The sequence below is a fragment of the Bufo gargarizans genome, chromosome 4 (assembly GCF_014858855.1).
Source record: "Bufo gargarizans isolate SCDJY-AF-19 chromosome 4, ASM1485885v1, whole genome shotgun sequence".
Classification (NCBI taxonomy): domain Eukaryota; kingdom Metazoa; phylum Chordata; class Amphibia; order Anura; family Bufonidae; genus Bufo; species Bufo gargarizans.
In genome coordinates, this window is record NC_058083.1 from 462,438,851 (window position 1) to 462,456,538 (window position 17,688).

The window sequence follows — 17,688 nt, forward strand, 5'->3', positions numbered from 1 at the left end:
CAGCATAAACGAAATCCCAGCAGCTGTGTCTTTGAAGATATGATTTATTCCAATATTAGTGATTGTGTCCTACAATAACTAATATTGGAATAAATCATATCATCAATATTAGATCTGCGGGGGTCTGTGGCACTCCCGCCGATCAGCTGTTTGAGGAGACAGCTTGCGCACGTGCCCTCCTCTCTTCCTGCTCAGCTGCTCTATGTCTATCAGACAGCAGCAGTGAACAGCACGCGCCTTCTCTTCAAACAGCTGATCGCCGGGGGTGTCGGTCGTCTTATTACAAGATGTGGGCCCCCTCTTTTGATTTTGCCATGGGCCACATTTTGTCTAAAACCGGCCCTGTCTGCAGTGATGGGAGGGGTGTTAACCCCTTGCAGATCTGCAGGTTTACTATTACACTGCCTTTGGATGATCATTGTTTTAATCTTCCAGTAAGCAATTGCTATTTGAGCAGTTGCCAGGTGCACACTGTATATTAACCCTACCTACGCTGTTCCTATAATACATAAGCCCCATATAAATGAGCTAGATTCCAGGCTGCTAGAGCCACAACCTGCGCCTGCGACCCCGAAACCCTGGGAAATAAAGATTTCAGGACACGACAGCGATTTTACTACTACTACTACTACTACTACTGTACTACACGCAGTATCAGTTCTACGCATGCGCCGATGTGTGTTCTCTGTCCACGCATGCTCAGACTATCAGCAGACAGGCCCGCTGCGTTGTGTCTCGGTTACCATGGAGACGGAACTCCGCGTCCTCCCTAACACTCCGCTCCGGCTGTAGGAATGCGGCTCTGTCCCGGCATCTTGCTGTAAGTGGAGGAGGGGGATAGCTGCAGGAGATCGCGGACTAACACCGCAGCACCAGGTAAGAAGCAGCCGGACACCACCGAGGAGAGGGGGAAAGATGAATGTGAAGGATGTCACTTTTAGATACGATCCTTGGAGGTCTGAAAAATGGCGGCACTTCTGGACACTTCCATCAGTTCACGTGCTGTTATTTTTGAGCACATTTGGCCAGTGACCTGTGGGGAGCATTGACTGTGCCCTCTACACCTGCAATCTGGCGGCAAAACAATCACAAAGTCTGGCACATGCCAGGATTTTACAGAATGTGACTTTTTGGGGATTTGGCGCCGTCCCACCATGTTTGTTATAATATTACGCTGGAAAACACCACCATTTTGGCCGGTGGACTGGCACAGCTGCGCCTGTTGAAGCATTGATGGCGTATCGCTAGGATACCAGTATCGGATCGGTGCGGGCCTCACCTCTGGGACCTGCTCCTATCTCCAGAAATGTGCAGCTGCGCATGTGCCACAACCCTGCGTTCACCACTATAGGGGTTGTGAAAATAGTCGAACGCCGCCTCCGCTCCATGGCAGTGAGTGGAGCCACGGCTGGACCCGCACTGGGCGCTGTCCGTTCACCGCTGTGGGACTTCCACGACGGTGCTCTCTCACCTATTCTCGGAACTTGCATGGCGATGAATGGAGCGCACTCTGCACACACGCGGTGCACTCTCCTTCACCGTGTGTCAGACGTGTACCGTGTACTAATTACAGCGCCTCGTGGTGCCGATCAGAGCGGGAGGGGCAGTAGTCCACGCTGTTGACCGGCCGCCAGGTGGCCATTCATCTGCACCTAACCCATCCCATTGATTGTAGGTGTTATCTCCACCATGGGGATGCTGGTTGCTTATATTTTATTGGTCATAAAAAATTGCTCCAATTAGGACTCGTTCCCATCAGTGCATCTGGTTCCGTTGTTCTCCTCCATTCCCGGATAAATCATGGAAGCACCAGGTCCGTCGCATGAAGGACATAAACGGCGTCCAACAGAAAACTATTGACTATAATGGGGTCCATCAGGTTTCAGCATTATAGCGCAGCATGCTGAGATGTTATGTCCAGCCATTTTGATGGAATATTTGATGGAGACCCCCCATAGGAAGAAGGGGCTTAGTTCCGGATACAGTAGCTATTGCAGGAATCCTATCAGACAAGAGGGGAGTCTACAGTACGAAGCGTATTCTGCTTTATTTCCTTTAAGTGATGTGAAGAGGGTGGCGGAAGACAGTAAGACCCCGGGATGCAGAACCAGAAACAGCAGGGGGACCCAGTTTGATTGGCTATAGGGCTCCCCTAGTCATTAAAGGGGGTCTTCGGGAATTAAATACAATTACTGAAAATACTTAAATATTAAATTATTGTACATATATTCCCAAATACCTTTTATTATTGTAATGGCTTGTTTTGTCTACAGAGCAATCATCAGGGGGAATAAAATGGCCGCCGTCCTATTAGTGCACACAAAACCTGTCCTAATTACACAGAAGGACAAGTTACTTCAGAACACTGAGCTAAAGAGCTGCCTCATCCTCCTCTGAGGACAAATGAAGTACAGAGAGGAGGGTGGGAATGTGGATAATGAGCAGCAGCACTAGTATGCAGTCTCCATTACCACAGTCTGTCCTGTCCTGTCCTGTCCTGTCTCTGTACTTCATGTCTCCTCATGAACTCCATTTCTATAGAGATTCAGCTGAAGATCTCATCATCTGTCTTCAGGATCATAGTCCCTGACAAGCAGAGCAGAGAGAAGGATGAGGCAGCTCTTTACCTCAGTGATGTGAAGTGACTTGTCCTCATGTGTGATCAGGACAGGTTTTGTGTGCACTAATAAGACAGCGGACATTTTATTTCCTCTGATAATTGCTCCCCAAACAAAACGGGACATTATGACTAATGAAAGGTATTTATAATAAAGTAATCTTTAAAGGGTTTGTCTCACTTCAGCAAATGGCATTTATCATGTAGAGAAAGTTACTACAAGCCACTTACTAATGTATTCTGATTCTCCATATTGCTTCCTTTGCTGGCTAAATAAATTTTTCCATCACATTATACACTGCTCGTTTCCATGGTTACAACCACCCTGCAATCCGGCACAATGGCCGTGCTGGACTATGTGCACTCCCGCAGCCCCAGCCACCAGAGATACCTCTGCTTTTTCCTATATCCTGCAAGCACAGCCACCGCTACTGGATTACAGGGTGGTCGTAACCATGGAAACGAGCAGTGTATAATGTGCTGGAAAAATGAGTTTAGCCAGCAAAGGAGGCAATATGGACAATCACAATACATTAGTTTCTCTACATGATAAATGCCATTCGCTGAAGTGAGACGACCCCTTTAAGTATTTTCATTTTCTTAATTCCTGGAGAAACCCTTTAAAGATGGATATGCCATGAATTACTGATCAGTGAGCTCTGACTGCTCTGTTCCCCACAGACCATGAGAATGGGGATTAGGACCATTTGGTATTTCCTCTTAAACCCCCCCCCCACCTATCAAGCAGTGTATACAGAACGTCCGTCAGTATATTCGGGTAAGGGTGCATTCACACAACCGTCTATGTATTTTACGGTCCACAAAATGCAGATCCACAAAAAAATACAGATTATGTCCGTGTTGCATCCGTTTTTTTCTTGCAGACCCATTGTAGCAATGTGTATATTCTTGTCTGCAAAACGGACAAGAATAGGACATGTTCTATTTCTTTATTTTTATTTTTGCAGGGTGGCGGAATGGACATATGGATGCGGACATGAATTGAATGGGTCTGCATCCGATCCGTAAAAAATGCGGAACAAAAATACGGTCATGTGAATGCGGCCTAAGTTTCAGTACTCGACCCAAGGCCAGGTCGTGAGCGGTTCTGTGCAAGAAATATCCCAAAGGGCTATTAAATGTGAGAGTCCCAGCAATCGGACCCTACTTAGTAGCAAGTGATGTCGCATCTTACCGTTACGTCATTTACACAGACCGATCACTGCCCTGTGCTCATTTGTCATCAATCGCACCTTTTACGTGGGCAATCATAGGTGGTCGGCGGCGTATCACCTTGTGTGATCAGGGACGTGCTGCTGACAGTAATGAAACTGTATGTGCCCGATGGATCGCACTAATGGCTGTTTGGACTCATAGTACAACGATGGCTCCGTGTAAATGAAGCTCAGCGCGCATGAACTGACTACTAGATTATCAGTCGCAAGGTTCATCATTAGTGTTGAGCGAACTTCTGTTTTAAGTTCGGCGTCTAAAGTTCGGCTTCCGGTTAGCGGAGAATCCCGATATGGATTCCAAATACCGTTGTGGTCCGTGGTAGCGGAATCAATAATCGGCCATTATTGATTCCGCTACCACGGACCACAACGGTATTTGGAATCCATATCGGGATTCTCCGCTAACCGGAAGCCGAACTTTAGACGCCGAACTTAAAACAGAAGTTCGCTCAACACTATTCATCATTAAAGGATTTCTTCTGCATGGACGTGTCCTGGTCTATGGCCTCAGAAATCTATTTAAGTGCTGCCACCTGCTGGTCATGAGAAAGAATACAAATGAAGAAAATCAACGGTTCTTTCTTTTTTTTTATTTTAGAGACCAAAGTTATGGAACTATACTATTGAAGACATAAGGAGAGACTCATCATGAGGGGATTTTTGAAGGGATTCTGTCATGACATTTTAGCCCTATAACCTAAACATATGGCCAGGCCCGTACAAATAACATGAATCCGAAACTGTCCTTATTAAATCTGCCTGTGGCTCTATTAGCACATAAAACAGGTTTTTATAACCGGTCAATCGCCTACCTAAGGTGCCCAAGGGGACGTCAGTTAATACAGGGTGCCCGGCCGTCTGGTGCCCAGCGCGTCCTTCCCAGTCATAATCGCCGCCTTCCTCACCTCAGCGCCGCCTCCGCCAGATCCGGCCGGCCCTCTGCTAGATCCGGCGCCTGCGCACTATGCTCTGCCTGATGCGCCGCGGACTCCTGGCAGCGGCTTCGTTGAGTGGAGTGCGCATGCGCCCGGCGGCGCTGAGGTGAGGAAGGCGAAGGCGGTGATTAAGACTGGGAAGGAGGCGCTGGGCACCAGACGTCCGGACACCCTGTATTAACTGACGTCCCCTTGGGCACCTTAGGTAGGCGATTGACCGGTTATAAAAACCTGTTTTATGTGCTAATAGAGCCACAGGCAGATTTTATAAGTACAGTTTCGGATTCATGTTATTTGTACGGACCTGGCCATATGTTTAGGTTATAGGGCTAAAATGTCATGACAGAATCCCTTTAAAGGCAGTTGCTGTAGTTTGCATCAAGTGTATCAAATATCATAAGATCTTTGATAAATTTCGTGCAACTTTAAATATTCCAGTTTCATGATATTGATGACCTATCAGAATCTGACTCCCAGCGCCCCCGCTGATCAGCTGTTTTGAAAGCCTCATGTGCGCGCTGCATCCTCTTTATAGTTTACCTGCATGCTATATACCTTGTAGTGGCGGTGCAGTGTAATTACACCTTCCTCTCCCGTTTACTGTAACTGAATGGGACGTCTGCCATTACACTGCACCTCCAGTGATGAGGACGCAGAGCCGTGAGTGCAGTGGCCTCTTTAAACAGCTGGGGTGCTGGGATTCGGACTCCAATTGATCTGATATTGTGACCTATCCTGAGGATAGGTCATCAGTATCATAAAACTTGAATAACCCTTTGAAGGGGGTTATACCATGAATCATGTAAAAAATGAAAATCAGACATCATATAGTACATGCCAATCTCTCTCTAACAAAGCCAGAACCAGCCCTGTACCTCACATGGATCCAGAGATCTCCTCATTGCTCTGCTAGATTTATATCAAGCTGACCGCTCAAGGGGAGTGTCTTTTCTGCTGTAGCTAAGGGGGCGTGTCTCAGCTCTTCCTATCACAGCTCAAGGGGAGTGTCTTCTCTGCTGCAGCTCAGGAGGCGTGTCTCAGCTCTTCCTATCACAGCTCAAGGGGAGTGTCTTTTCTGCTGCAGCTCAGGAGGCGTGTCTCAGCTCTTCCTATCACAGCTCAGGAGGCAGCTGAAGGATGAAACTGAGCATGTGCGGCCTTCTCAGTGATCAGGACAAATAAATAAGTTATAAATAAACAGCAGGTGGCGCTATACAGATACATTTTATTGAATAACGCTGTGGCTATGCTACATTTTTAATTACATGCCATTACAGAGGAATTCAGATCCATGTGCTGGTTTTAAAAACTGTAGAATATTTTTCACGAGACAACCCCTTTAAGTCTGACACTTCCGTCTTAAGATCTTACTCCACTTTCCACTCCATCCCTATACTGGTGCAAGACTGCAACAATTTTTGCAACTTGTTAAAAAGTTTTAGTTGATAAATCTGGCTTACATCAGATAGACATTTCTCATCATGATTAGGTGCCGCATCCGGCAGTCCGTGCGCCTACTGCATACTGATATCTGAGCCAGGCCCAGGCTGGCACAGATTTCTGTGTTCTTTTACGTCAGAAAACTGGCATAAAAGATTCTAAATGCGTGGCCCCACCTTTGTCGCACCCCTTTTCAGGAAAGTGGTGAAGGCGGTGGCAAAACACCCCTTGCGCAAACATTTTTTGTGCAAGGGGTGTTGAAAAAGGTCGCAAACATGCAGTTTGCAACTTCTCCACGCCTGGCGTACATTTATGATATCTGCTCCATAATAAACATATAAAGCGCCGCTCCATTCAAGGAACATTAGTTCAGTTCCTTGAAAGCAGCTGGAAAGTCTCATTGATCTGTGACCCATCGAGGGACATTTATCAAGTGTTTTTCTTCATTATTGTGGCACAAAAAAAGCAGCAAATTACGGCACACTTTTCACTTCTTTTGCTATTTTTCTAAAGTGCTGGTGAAAGTGGGTGGGACTTAGCAGGGGGCGTGGCCTCCGATGGGCCGACATTTATCATTTGCTTTAGAAACTGGTTCCAGCTCATTTCTGGAGCACAGACCGCCTGGAGATCTAGTGAGAGGCCTGTGCCTTTTCATACATTTGGTACATTCTGCCCCGATGGCATTGGTAGCACCAGTTTTAGTATATCTGCCCCCATCATGTGCTTCCAAGCACAGTCAGTCCAAACTATGGAGGCTCCAGAACCAACAATGGATGTGACTTCAATGGGAGCAGTGCTGTAGTGGCGAGCGCTGATGGTGTTGAGTAGATCCGGCGTTGACTGCCATTAGCTGAGTCACACCTCATCCCCGCCTATCCTGAGCACATCACTTACTAAAGACTGGACAAACCCTCTAAATTTTGAACTGGCATGGACCCTATGAAGAATTCAGCCCCCATACAAAACCCTACTAAGGGCTCATGCAAACAATCGTATTCCCTCCAAGACTTACGGTCTGTGAGCGTGCCATATGTCCCGGAGCGGCATACATCGTGCGCACGGGAGCGCACAGCATCATAAGTTACAGCGTCATAGTAACCTATGATGCTGTGCGCTCCTGTGCGCACGATGTATGCCGCTCCGGGACATAAGGCACGCTCATGAACTGTATGTCTCGGAGGGCTTACGGTCGTGTGCATGAGCCCTAACAGTGCGAAAGATGAGATTTCTGGGAATGTTCTGGACTCTACAAACGGACTCGGTTTCCCTGTAACTTATCTTCCGCCTTCAAGACTGAACAGGAATGAGAAATACTTCCTTGTGTCGCCAGGTAGTCTCTTGGCTCCTGACAATGACTCCGCTAGCACCCCCCCGCTCAGGTACGGTATGTTCAGATATCAGTATTCCTGGTTGGTCGTCAGAGATATTATACTTACTGGACATTGTAAGAAGGGGCAGCTCTCACATTACTCTTGTAATCCCAGCAGAACAATTGTAAATCAGCCTAAAGTTATAATTAGAGTCACCTATGATTGTCCTCTACAGCTTCCCTGCAGTCTGTAGCCTGCGCCCCATAGTCAGGAGAGACGTAGACAAAGGTAATATAGTTCATAAGGCTGAAAACAGACATCCGTCCATCCAGTTCAGCCTGTTATCCTGCAAGCTGATCCAGAGGAAGGCAAAATCCCTCATGAGTTAGCAGCCAATTTTCCTAATTTTAAAGTGTAACTGTCATGTTTTCATCAAAAAAATCTATTTTAGCATACGTTACTGCTGCAGCAGCATTATGCATAAAGCAATCTTCAGTTTCTTCACATACCACTGTTTTCGGCTACTTGCACACTAGCATTTTTACAACCGCATGCATCCGTCATGAACGGATCCGGTTGTATTATGTCTTCTATAGCCATGTCAGATCCGTCTTGAACACCATTGAAAGTCAATGGGGGACCGATCAGTGTCAGAGAAAACTGATTCATCCCCATTGACTTACATTGTGTGTCAGGACTGTCATGGTCTTACCTCCTTGCTGTTCCCTTCGTTTGACATGTGCTGGCGGCCATCTTGGTTTCTGGGTTTTCTTGTAGCCTCCCACCCTGCGGCTCCTCCTTCCCACTGGGAGGAGCTGGATGCCCAGCTCATATATATAGGAGGTCTGTGGCTTCAGTTCCTTGCTTGGTCCTCCTGTGTTCACATGCTTCCAAGACTGCTGCTGCTTCTGGTTCCTGATCCTGGCCTCGTCTGACTACCCCGTTGGTTCCTGATTCCGGCTTCGTCTGACTACCCCGTTGGTTCCTGATTCCGGCTTCGTCTGACTACCCCGTTGGTTCCTGTTCCTGGCTTCGTCTGACTACCCTTCTGGTTCCTGACCTCTGTCTCCGCAAGACCCTGCTTCGGTTTAGCCATCCGTTCGGACTTTGCTTACGGCTTGCTCTTCAATAAAACCTTCTTATTTTCCACTTATCTCTTGTTGTACGTCTGGTTCATGGTTCCATGACATTAGGACCAAGCCATGAATTCTGACGGTACAGGGCCACCCTCGCTACCTACGCTGGTTGCCAGACTTGATCAGCAGGATCACCTGTTGGGTCGGTTTGCTGTGGCGTTGCAAACCCTGCTTGAACGCACGGCTCATTTAGCTTCCGTTGCCGATGGGTCGGTTGTCGCTCCTGGGCCCGCTCCTACTGCCGCTCCGGTTGTTGCGCCAGAGTCTACCCTGACACCTGTTGCTGCGCCTGTGGTGTTTCAGGGTATGACCGGTTCTGCCCCCCTTCCACAGCGCTTTGGGGGAGAGCTAACTCAGTGCCGAGGTTTCCTTAACCAGGTGGGCATTTACTTCGAGTTGCTGCCACATGCCTTTCCTACTGAGAGATCAAGGGTGGGCTTCTTGATCTCGCTGCTCTCGGACAAGGCCTTGGCCTGGGCCAGCCCTTTATGGGAGAACAACAATCCGGTGGTTGCCGAGTTTTCCGGTTTTGTTGCTTCTCTTCGGAAGGTATTCGATGTGCCGGCTCGTGCTGCCTCTGCTGCGAAGCTCCTTATGTCCATCAGACAGGGTTCACGATCCGTAGCTGAATACGCCATTGAGTTTCGTACCCTGGCAGCAGAGGTGGGCTGGAATAATGAGGCTCTGGTCGCTGCTTTCTCTCATGGTCTCTCGGATGCCTTGAAGGATGAGGTTGCAGCTAAGGACCTACCAGTGGAGCTCGAGTCTCTTATTTCTTTCCTGATTTTGATTGACACCAGACTCAGGGAGAGACCTTCCTTTAAGGAGAGCCTGCGGAGGTCTCCTAACAGATTGGCGCCTACGTTTGCTGTCCCACCCGTGCCTCCCTCTCCTCCCACGCCTCCTGGGGATGACTTGTCTGGGGGTGAACCCATGCAGCGGGGGTTTGCTCGCCTGTCTGAGGGGGAGAGGGTACTCCGGAGACGCGAGGGCCGATGCATGTACTGTGGTCTCGGTGGGCATTTTCGGTTGGCATGTCCGAACCGTCCGGGAGAACGCTCGCACCTGAGGTCCTGTCGGGGGCAGATCTTGGGTGGAGTCTCCTCGTCCCCGGTTTCCCGTGTTGACAAACCACTGATCACGGTTGTCCTCTCCTGGGTCGGGGGCTCGGTGACGACCCAGGCGTTGGTGGACTCTGGTGCTGGTGGTTTGTTCATTGATAGAGTGTTCGTTGCCGCCAATTCCATTCCTCTGCAGCCTCGAGGTTCCCCACTGGCTCTTGAGGCGATAGACGGCAGACCCCTTCTGCCGCCACACGTGACTCATGAGACCCTTCCAGTGGGGATAGCCATTGGTGCCGTTCACAGAGAGTCGGTCTGTCTCCAGGTTATTTCGTCTCCACACTACTCGGTGGTCTTGGGGTACCCCTGGCTCCAGAAGCATAATCCGACTTTCGATTGGAGATCGGTCGAGATCCTCTCGTGGTCACCGCAGTGTGGGGCTAGTTGCATCCATGGGCCTGTCAAGTTGCTGTGTACTTCCTCGGACTCTCTGTTGCCTCCTGAATACGAAGAGTACCGGGATGTATTCGATAAGGTGCGCGCGGTTGCCCTACCTCCGCACCGCCCATACGATTGTGCCATAGAGTTACAATCCGGTGCCGTTCCTCCTCGTGGCAAAGTCTATCCACTGTCGGTAGCGGAGAATGAGGCCATGGAGGAGTACGTGAGGGAGGCGCTTTCACGCGGACACATTCGCAAATCCTCGTCCCCGGCAGGGGCTGGATTTTTCTTTGTGAAAAAGAAGGGCGGCGAGTTGAGGCCTTGCATCGATTACAGGGGTCTCAATCGCATCACGATCAAGAACGCTTACCCGATACCCTTGATTTCCGAGCTGTTCGATCGCCTCAAAGGGGCCACGGTCTTTACCAAACTCGACCTGAGGGCGGCATATAACCTGGTAAGGATCAAGGCGGGCGATGAGTGGAAGACCGCGTTTAACACCAGGACCGGTCATTATGAATCCTTGGTTATGCCCTTTGGGTTGTGCAATGCGCCCGCAGTCTTCCAGGAATTCATCAACGATGTTTTCCGTGACCTGTTGCAGCAGTGTGTGGTGGTCTATTTGGATGACATCTTGGTATATTCTGCATCCATGGAGGCCCACATTCTGGATGTCAGACGAGTGTTGCAAGCGCTTACGAGAGAACAAGCTGTTCGGTAAGCTTGAGAAATGCGAATTTCACCGATCCCAGGTAACCTTCTTAGGTTACATCATTTCCGCTGAGGGGTTCTCCATGGATCCTGAGAAGGTTTCGGCTGTCTTACAGTGGCCCCAGCCCAGTGGGCTTCGTGCCCTGCAGCGCTTTTTGGGCTTCGCCAATTATTATCGGAAGTTCATCAGGGACTTTTCCATGCTAGCCAAGCCTCTCACGGATCTGACCAGGAAAGAATCAGCTGTCCTGGGCGGTCTCACGTCTGTTCTGGTGGCCTTCTCTACGTTCCGACATCGCCGCATATGTAGCGGCATGCTCCGTTTGTGCCCAGAGTAAGTCCCCTCGGCACCTTCCGTTGGGCCTTTTGCAACCCATAGCCACCGGGGAGCGTCCATGGTCACACCTGGGGATGGATTTCATTGTGGACCTCCCTGCATCCCGAGGCCATACGGTCATTCTCATGATTGTGGATCGGTTTTCCAAAATGTGCCACTGTGTTCCTCTCAAGAAGTTACCCTCTGCACAAGAGTTGGCCTCGATTTTTGCCAGGGAGGTCTTCCGGTTGCACGGTTTGCCCAAGGAGATTGTGTCGGATCGGGGGAGTCAGTTTGTGTCCAGGTTCTGGCGCGCCTTTTGCTCCCAGTTGGGGATTCATCTCTCTTTCTCCTCGGCCTACCACCCTCAGTCCAATGGGGCCGCAGAACGATCCAATCAGGCCTTGGAGCAATTCCTTCGTTGCTATGTCTCCGATCACCAAGACAATTGGGTTGACCTCCTGCCTTGGGCTGAGTTTGCCAGGAACACGGCGGTGAACTCTTCCTCTGGGACGTCTCCCTTCATGGCCAATTATGGGTTCCAACCTGCTGTGTTACCGGAGGTATTCTCTCCCCAGGATATTCCGGCTGTGGAGGATCACCTTTCCGTCCTACGTGCTTCTTGGGTACAGATCCAGAGGTCCCTTGAGGTCTCTGCGCAGCGCCAGAAACTCCAGGCTGATCGCAGACGAGCGCCCGCTCCTTCCTACCAGGTCGGAGACCGCGTATGGTTGTCCACCCGCAACCTCAACCTTCGAGTGCCCACTCCCAAGCTGGCGCCTCGCTTTGTTGGTCCCTTCCGAGTGCTTCGCAGGGTAAACCCGGTAGCCTATGCCCTTGCGCTTCCTCCTGGCATGCGGATCTCCAACGTGTTTCATGTCTCCCTGTTGAAGCCACTGGTGTGTAATCGTTTCACTTCCTCGATTCCTCGGCCTCGTCCGGTCCAAGTGGGCAATCGTGAGGAGTATGAGGTGAGCAATATCCTGGACTCACGCCTGGTCCGCGGTCGGGTGCAGTTTTTGGTCCATTGGCGTGGTTATGGTCCAGAGGAGCGTTCCTGGGTTCCCTCCGCAGATGTCCATGCTCCTGTCTTGCTCCGAGCCTTCCACGCACGCTTCCCTCAGAAACCGTTCCTTACTCCGCGGAGGAGGGGCCCTTGAGGGGGAGGTACTGTCATGGTCTTACCTCCTTGCTGTTCCCTTCGTTTGACATGTGCTGGCGGCCATCTTGGTTTCTGGGTTTTCTTGTAGCCTCCCACCCTGCGGCTCCTCCTTCCCACTGGGAGGAGCTGGATGCCCAGCTCATATATATAGGAGGTCTGTGGCTTCAGTTCCTTGCTTGGTCCTCCTGTGTTCACATGCTTCCAAGACTGCTGCTGCTTCTGGTTCCTGATCCTGGCCTCGTCTGACTACCCCGTTGGTTCCTGATTCCGGCTTCGTCTGACTACCCCGTTGGTTCCTGATTCCGGCTTCGTCTGACTACCCCGTTGGTTCCTGTTCCTGGCTTCGTCTGACTACCCTTCTGGTTCCTGACCTCTGTCTCCGCAAGACCCTGCTTCGGTTTAGCCATCCGTTCGGACTTTGCTTACGGCTTGCTCTTCAATAAAACCTTCTTATTTTCCACTTATCTCTTGTTGTACGTCTGGTTCATGGTTCCATGACAAGGACAGATCTGTTTGGCTCCGCTTCGTCAGGCGGACAGTGTTTTGGTGTCCGCCTCAAGAGCGAAATGGTGACTGAACGGAGGCAAAACTGATCCCTGAACGGATCTCACAAACGGAAAGCCAAAATGCTAGTGTAAAAGTAGCCTTCCTTGAGTTTTTCCCTTATTTATGGCTGTTTAAACATTTACAATATGAGGACCTTCTCAAGATCGCTCCTCTGCCAGTTCTCTGAGGCCAAAACTGCTTTCCCTCACTTCCCATACACATTTGCTGTAGCCAGCAGCTCCCTGCCAGCCAATTAGTTTGGATTACCGAGAGACACGCCTCCTCACTCCTAATGCAGACATGCAGTGTGGAGGACCGCCCCTCTGTCTTCTGTTTACAATTAGCCGGAAACAGACAAGTCCTAGCAACGGTCTTTTAAGGCAGCACTGGAAAGGGACAGAGGACATCAATGAAAACTGTTATTATAAGGTAATTACAGATCTTATGACAATCATTGACAGACTAACTCAGGTATACATGCCTAGCTCTAATAAACCAGCAAATAAAATAATATGACAGTTATCCTTTAAGTGGAAAAAAATTACTTCCTGACTCCATTTAGGCAATCGGAATAACTCCCTGGATCAACGACCCCTCTCTAGTAACTATAGCCTGTAATATTATTACACTCCAGAAATACATCCAGGCCCCTCTTGAATTCCTTTATTGTACCCACCATCACCACCTCCTCAGGCAGAGAGTTCCATAGTCTCACTGCTCTTACCGTAAAGAATCCTCTTCTATGTTTGTGTACAAACCTTCTTTCCTCCAGGTGCAGAGGACGTCCCCTCATCACAGTCACAGTCCTGGGAATGAATAGATGATGGGAGAGATCTCTGTACTGACCCCTGATATATTTATACATAGTTATTAGATCTCCCCTCAGTCGTCTTTTTTCTAAAGTGAATAACCCTAATGTTGATAACCTTTCAGGGTACTGTAGTTGCCCCATTCCAGTTATTACTTTAGATGCCCTCCTCTGGACCCTCTCCAGCTCTGCTATGTCTGCCTTGTTCACAGGAGCCCAGAACTGTACACAGTACTCCATGTGTGGTCTGACTAGTGATAGGACTATGTTCTCATCAGGGGCATTATAATTAGCATCACCTATGATTGTCCTCTACAGCTTCCCTGCAGTCTGTAGCCTACACCCCCATAGTCAGGAGAGACGTAGACCAAGGTAATAGACACTATATACAGTATGACTTTTCACCGTAGATCATAGAACACATATCAGATGTTAAAAGTGAGACATTTTATCATTTTATGAAAAAAATGTATTCATTTAGAACTTTATGGCAGTAACGCATGTAAAAAAAAGTTGGGACCGGGCCACGTCTATCATTGAGTAGCATTCCCTCTACTTTTAACAGCTGTAAATATCAGGGAAGTGAGGAGACCAGTTGCTGGAATTCCGGTAAAGGAATGTTGTCCCATTCTTGCCTGATGTAGGATTCTAGCTGCTCAACAGTCCTCGGTCTTATTTGCCAGATTTTTCGTTTTTATGTTTTCTATTGGTAAAAGGTCTGGACTGCCGACAGGATAGTTCAGCATCCAGACTCTTCTTCTGAAAAACCTCTAATGTCTATAGACAGCTTTACAGAAACAGAAAGTGAATACGAGGCTGACAGATGTCACAGGTGGATGGGGACAATGACACTGCGACAGGTGTGCAATGGACAGTTCTTTACTGAGGATAATGCAACAAGGAGGGTGACAGGTGCTACCTGAAAAGATATTCAGTTACCAGAGACAGCCACAGCAAAGTACAACAGTCCATAGACTGAACTCCTGGGTTCTAGGATAAAGGGAACTTGTCATCAACGTTATGCTGACCTCACTGAGGGCATCATAAATTAGTGACAGAAATGCTGATTTCAGCGCTGTGTCACTCATGAGCTAAAGGTAAGTGGTTGGTGACAACCAGCATCATAATCATTGCAGACCAGGCCTTGAAAAGAGTCAGATCTACCTGAGAAGAGTCCTGGTTATCCATAATCTCCTGCTCTCTCACCCATCTGCTGATGATTGGCAGTTCTCTCCTAGAGAGAAAGGGAGACAACTAGGTAGAAGACTGTCAGTCATCAGCAGGATAGCAGGAATCTTCTCAGGTGGCCGTGACTCTTTTCCAGGCCCAGTCTGCAATGATTGTGATGTTGGTTCTCGGCAACCACTTACTTATAACTTATAAATAACAGACCGCTGAAATCAACTCACCTGCCTCTACTTTAATCTGCCGTTAGTATGGGTAGCATAAAGGTGATGACAGGTTCCCTTTAAGCAGCTCTTATACCAGGTGCCCTTTTGTAGCTAGCTTGGATTCTGGTTTTCAATCCAGTGCTTGTACTCCTATCATGGTGCTCCCCTCTGCAGCCAAGTCCTCCTGGGTCTGGTACATAGGTCATATTCTGACTGTAAAGCGCCTTTGTTTTGCAGTGGGCTTCTGTGATCCTATCTGAACTGTTCTTATTCATTGGATTGAGGAGGACTCACTTGGTGGCCATCTTACTCTGCAGACCCTCTTGCTGCCTACAGACTGTCCAGCCGCGGACACCCATAGAGATCCTGCATAACACCTTGTCTTGTCTCCTCTGATCCAGCTTCCCCAACAGTCTCCTAAACTTTAGTTCCACCCCCCTCTGCTGGACGTTGCAGGTACTCAGCACTTAGATACTGCAACAGGCTCTTCACTCATAGAGTGTTACATAGAAAACATGTTTAATCCTTGCCTTAAAACATTGACCCCCAAGCTGTTTCTCTCCAGACGTTGAGTAAGCACAGTGTATGCGTTCTGAAGCATGTTAGGAGTTGTAGCTTCTAACAACTGAAATTACAACTATATTGTATGAAGATGTTCTGAGATGCTGATCTTGGGGCCCTGAGTTTGGTTACAATAGAACAGTACCACTCAATGCATCCAATGCAAATCAACTCCTATCCCTTCAAGCGGGGGTGCACCGTCTTCTGCAAAGTTTGGGTAGTTGTAACAGTACTGGTGAATACAAATGAAGAACAGTTGGTTTTTGTCAAAGTATCCCTGAAAAAAATGATTGTTCCTGTCAATTACATCTGCAGAAACAGCACAAATAGTACAACAAATGGCATTAGAGTCATCCGTAGCACAAGGAAGACTGGAAACTCTACAGATCTACAAACTTCTTCAGTGCGTCCGAGAGCAAGACAAAGAACAGATCGAAAAACTCACCAAATGTGGTGTCCCGAACCTGATAAACCTCACTGAACCCAACAATGGAGATGGCGTTCTACACCTGGTTGCTGTGGCTAATAACGTGGACATGTGTCATTTCTTGCTTAACCTCGGAGCCCATCCTAATATGCAGGACTTAAAGGGATGTACACCAGCTATGAAGGCTACAGAGTTAGGTCATGACTTAGTCCTGGAGGTTCTACTGGAGGCTCAAGCTGATATGACCATTGCGAATAATGAAGGAAAAGGTAATTTGTTTTCCAGAAATATTTTTTTCTTCTTTTTACAAAGCATCCTGTTGTATTGTACCTAAAATTTGCTCTGTAAATCGTTTATTTTATAATTTATTATTTTGAAAATGAAGTTCTAGTTAATTGTAATTATTGATTAGGTAGTACTTCAGGCTCTGCAATGAATACGTTATCGTGGTGATGGATTTATGTGTTGCTCAGCAGCAGATGACAATGCTGATTCTCCATACACTTGTGTTTCTCTGTGTATTAGGCCTCATGTTTTGGTCCGCATCCGAGCCGCAGTTTTAGCGGCTTGGATGCGGACTCATTCACTTCAATAGGGCCGCAAAAGATGTGGACAGCACTCCGTGTGCTGTCTGCATCCGTTGCGCCGTTCCGTGGTCCGCAAAAAAATAAATAACCTGTCCTATTCTTGTCCGCGCATTGCGGGCAAGAATAGGCAGTTATATTAAAGGCTGTCCATGCCGTTCCGCAAACTGCGGAACGCACTTGGACGCCATCTGTGTTTTGCGGATGCGTGATTTGCAGACCGCAAAACACACAACAGTCGTGTGCATGTAGCCTTAGGAAGGAGCTGGTGAAGTGTATTGATTTACACCACCATAAACATACTGATTATACGATGATAATGGCACCTGTCAAGGTTTGGAATATATTTGGCAGCGATTGAACAGTCAGTTCTTGAAGTTGATGTGTTGGAAGGGCCAAATTGTGATAGCTTAATGACTCCAAAATGGTAAGTCTTGTGGGGTGACCCCGGTATTGTTATATCAGCGATCTGTGTCTCCCACTGGCCCGCTCTCCCAGGAGGGCAGTAGTGACACTTCACTCACCCTTCTCCCTTCCCAGCGGCCCCTCTCTCCTTCAGTTTGCAGACTGCTTCCTGCTGATAGGTCTCTGCCCTTTGCGCACACTCCCTATGGCACCCTAATTCACACACTAGCCAATGGCTTTTCATTTTTGGGTACTTGAGGCATCTTCCCCTATGGGAATGTGGCTGAGCAATAGGTCATCTAGCTTGCTAGTTCCTGCAAACATGTGCTGTATCTGTTTGTCTGGCCCTGTACCGACTTCTGCCTGATTTCCAGATTATGATTTTCCACTGCCTGACCTAACCTGTGCCTGACCTCCGTACCGACCCTTCCCTTCTGCAGGTGAGCCACCAGGCCTCTACCTTCTGGAGTAGTCTTTATGTGGTTGACAGCTGACCCACAGGGGCCAGAGACACTGATGCAAAGCAAAACTATAGTCAAGGATAGGTCAGGACAGTCAGTGTAAGAGAGATCTGATAGACATTCCAAAGTCAGGGCAGACTT

General features: G+C 48.5%; 1 protein-coding gene across 1 annotated transcript in view; it reads left to right on the forward strand.

Annotated features, from left to right (window-relative positions):
- Positions 1-791: 791 nt before the first annotated feature.
- ANKEF1 (ankyrin repeat and EF-hand domain containing 1) overlaps positions 792-17,688 on the forward strand; it is a 67,454-nt gene continuing 50,557 nt past the window's right edge. The window contains exons 1-2 of the mRNA XM_044291258.1: positions 792-876; positions 15,986-16,366. Of these exons, the coding sequence (XP_044147193.1) occupies positions 16,009-16,366 (358 nt within the window). The 5' untranslated portion in view covers positions 792-876; positions 15,986-16,008. The remainder of the gene's footprint in view (positions 877-15,985; positions 16,367-17,688) is intronic.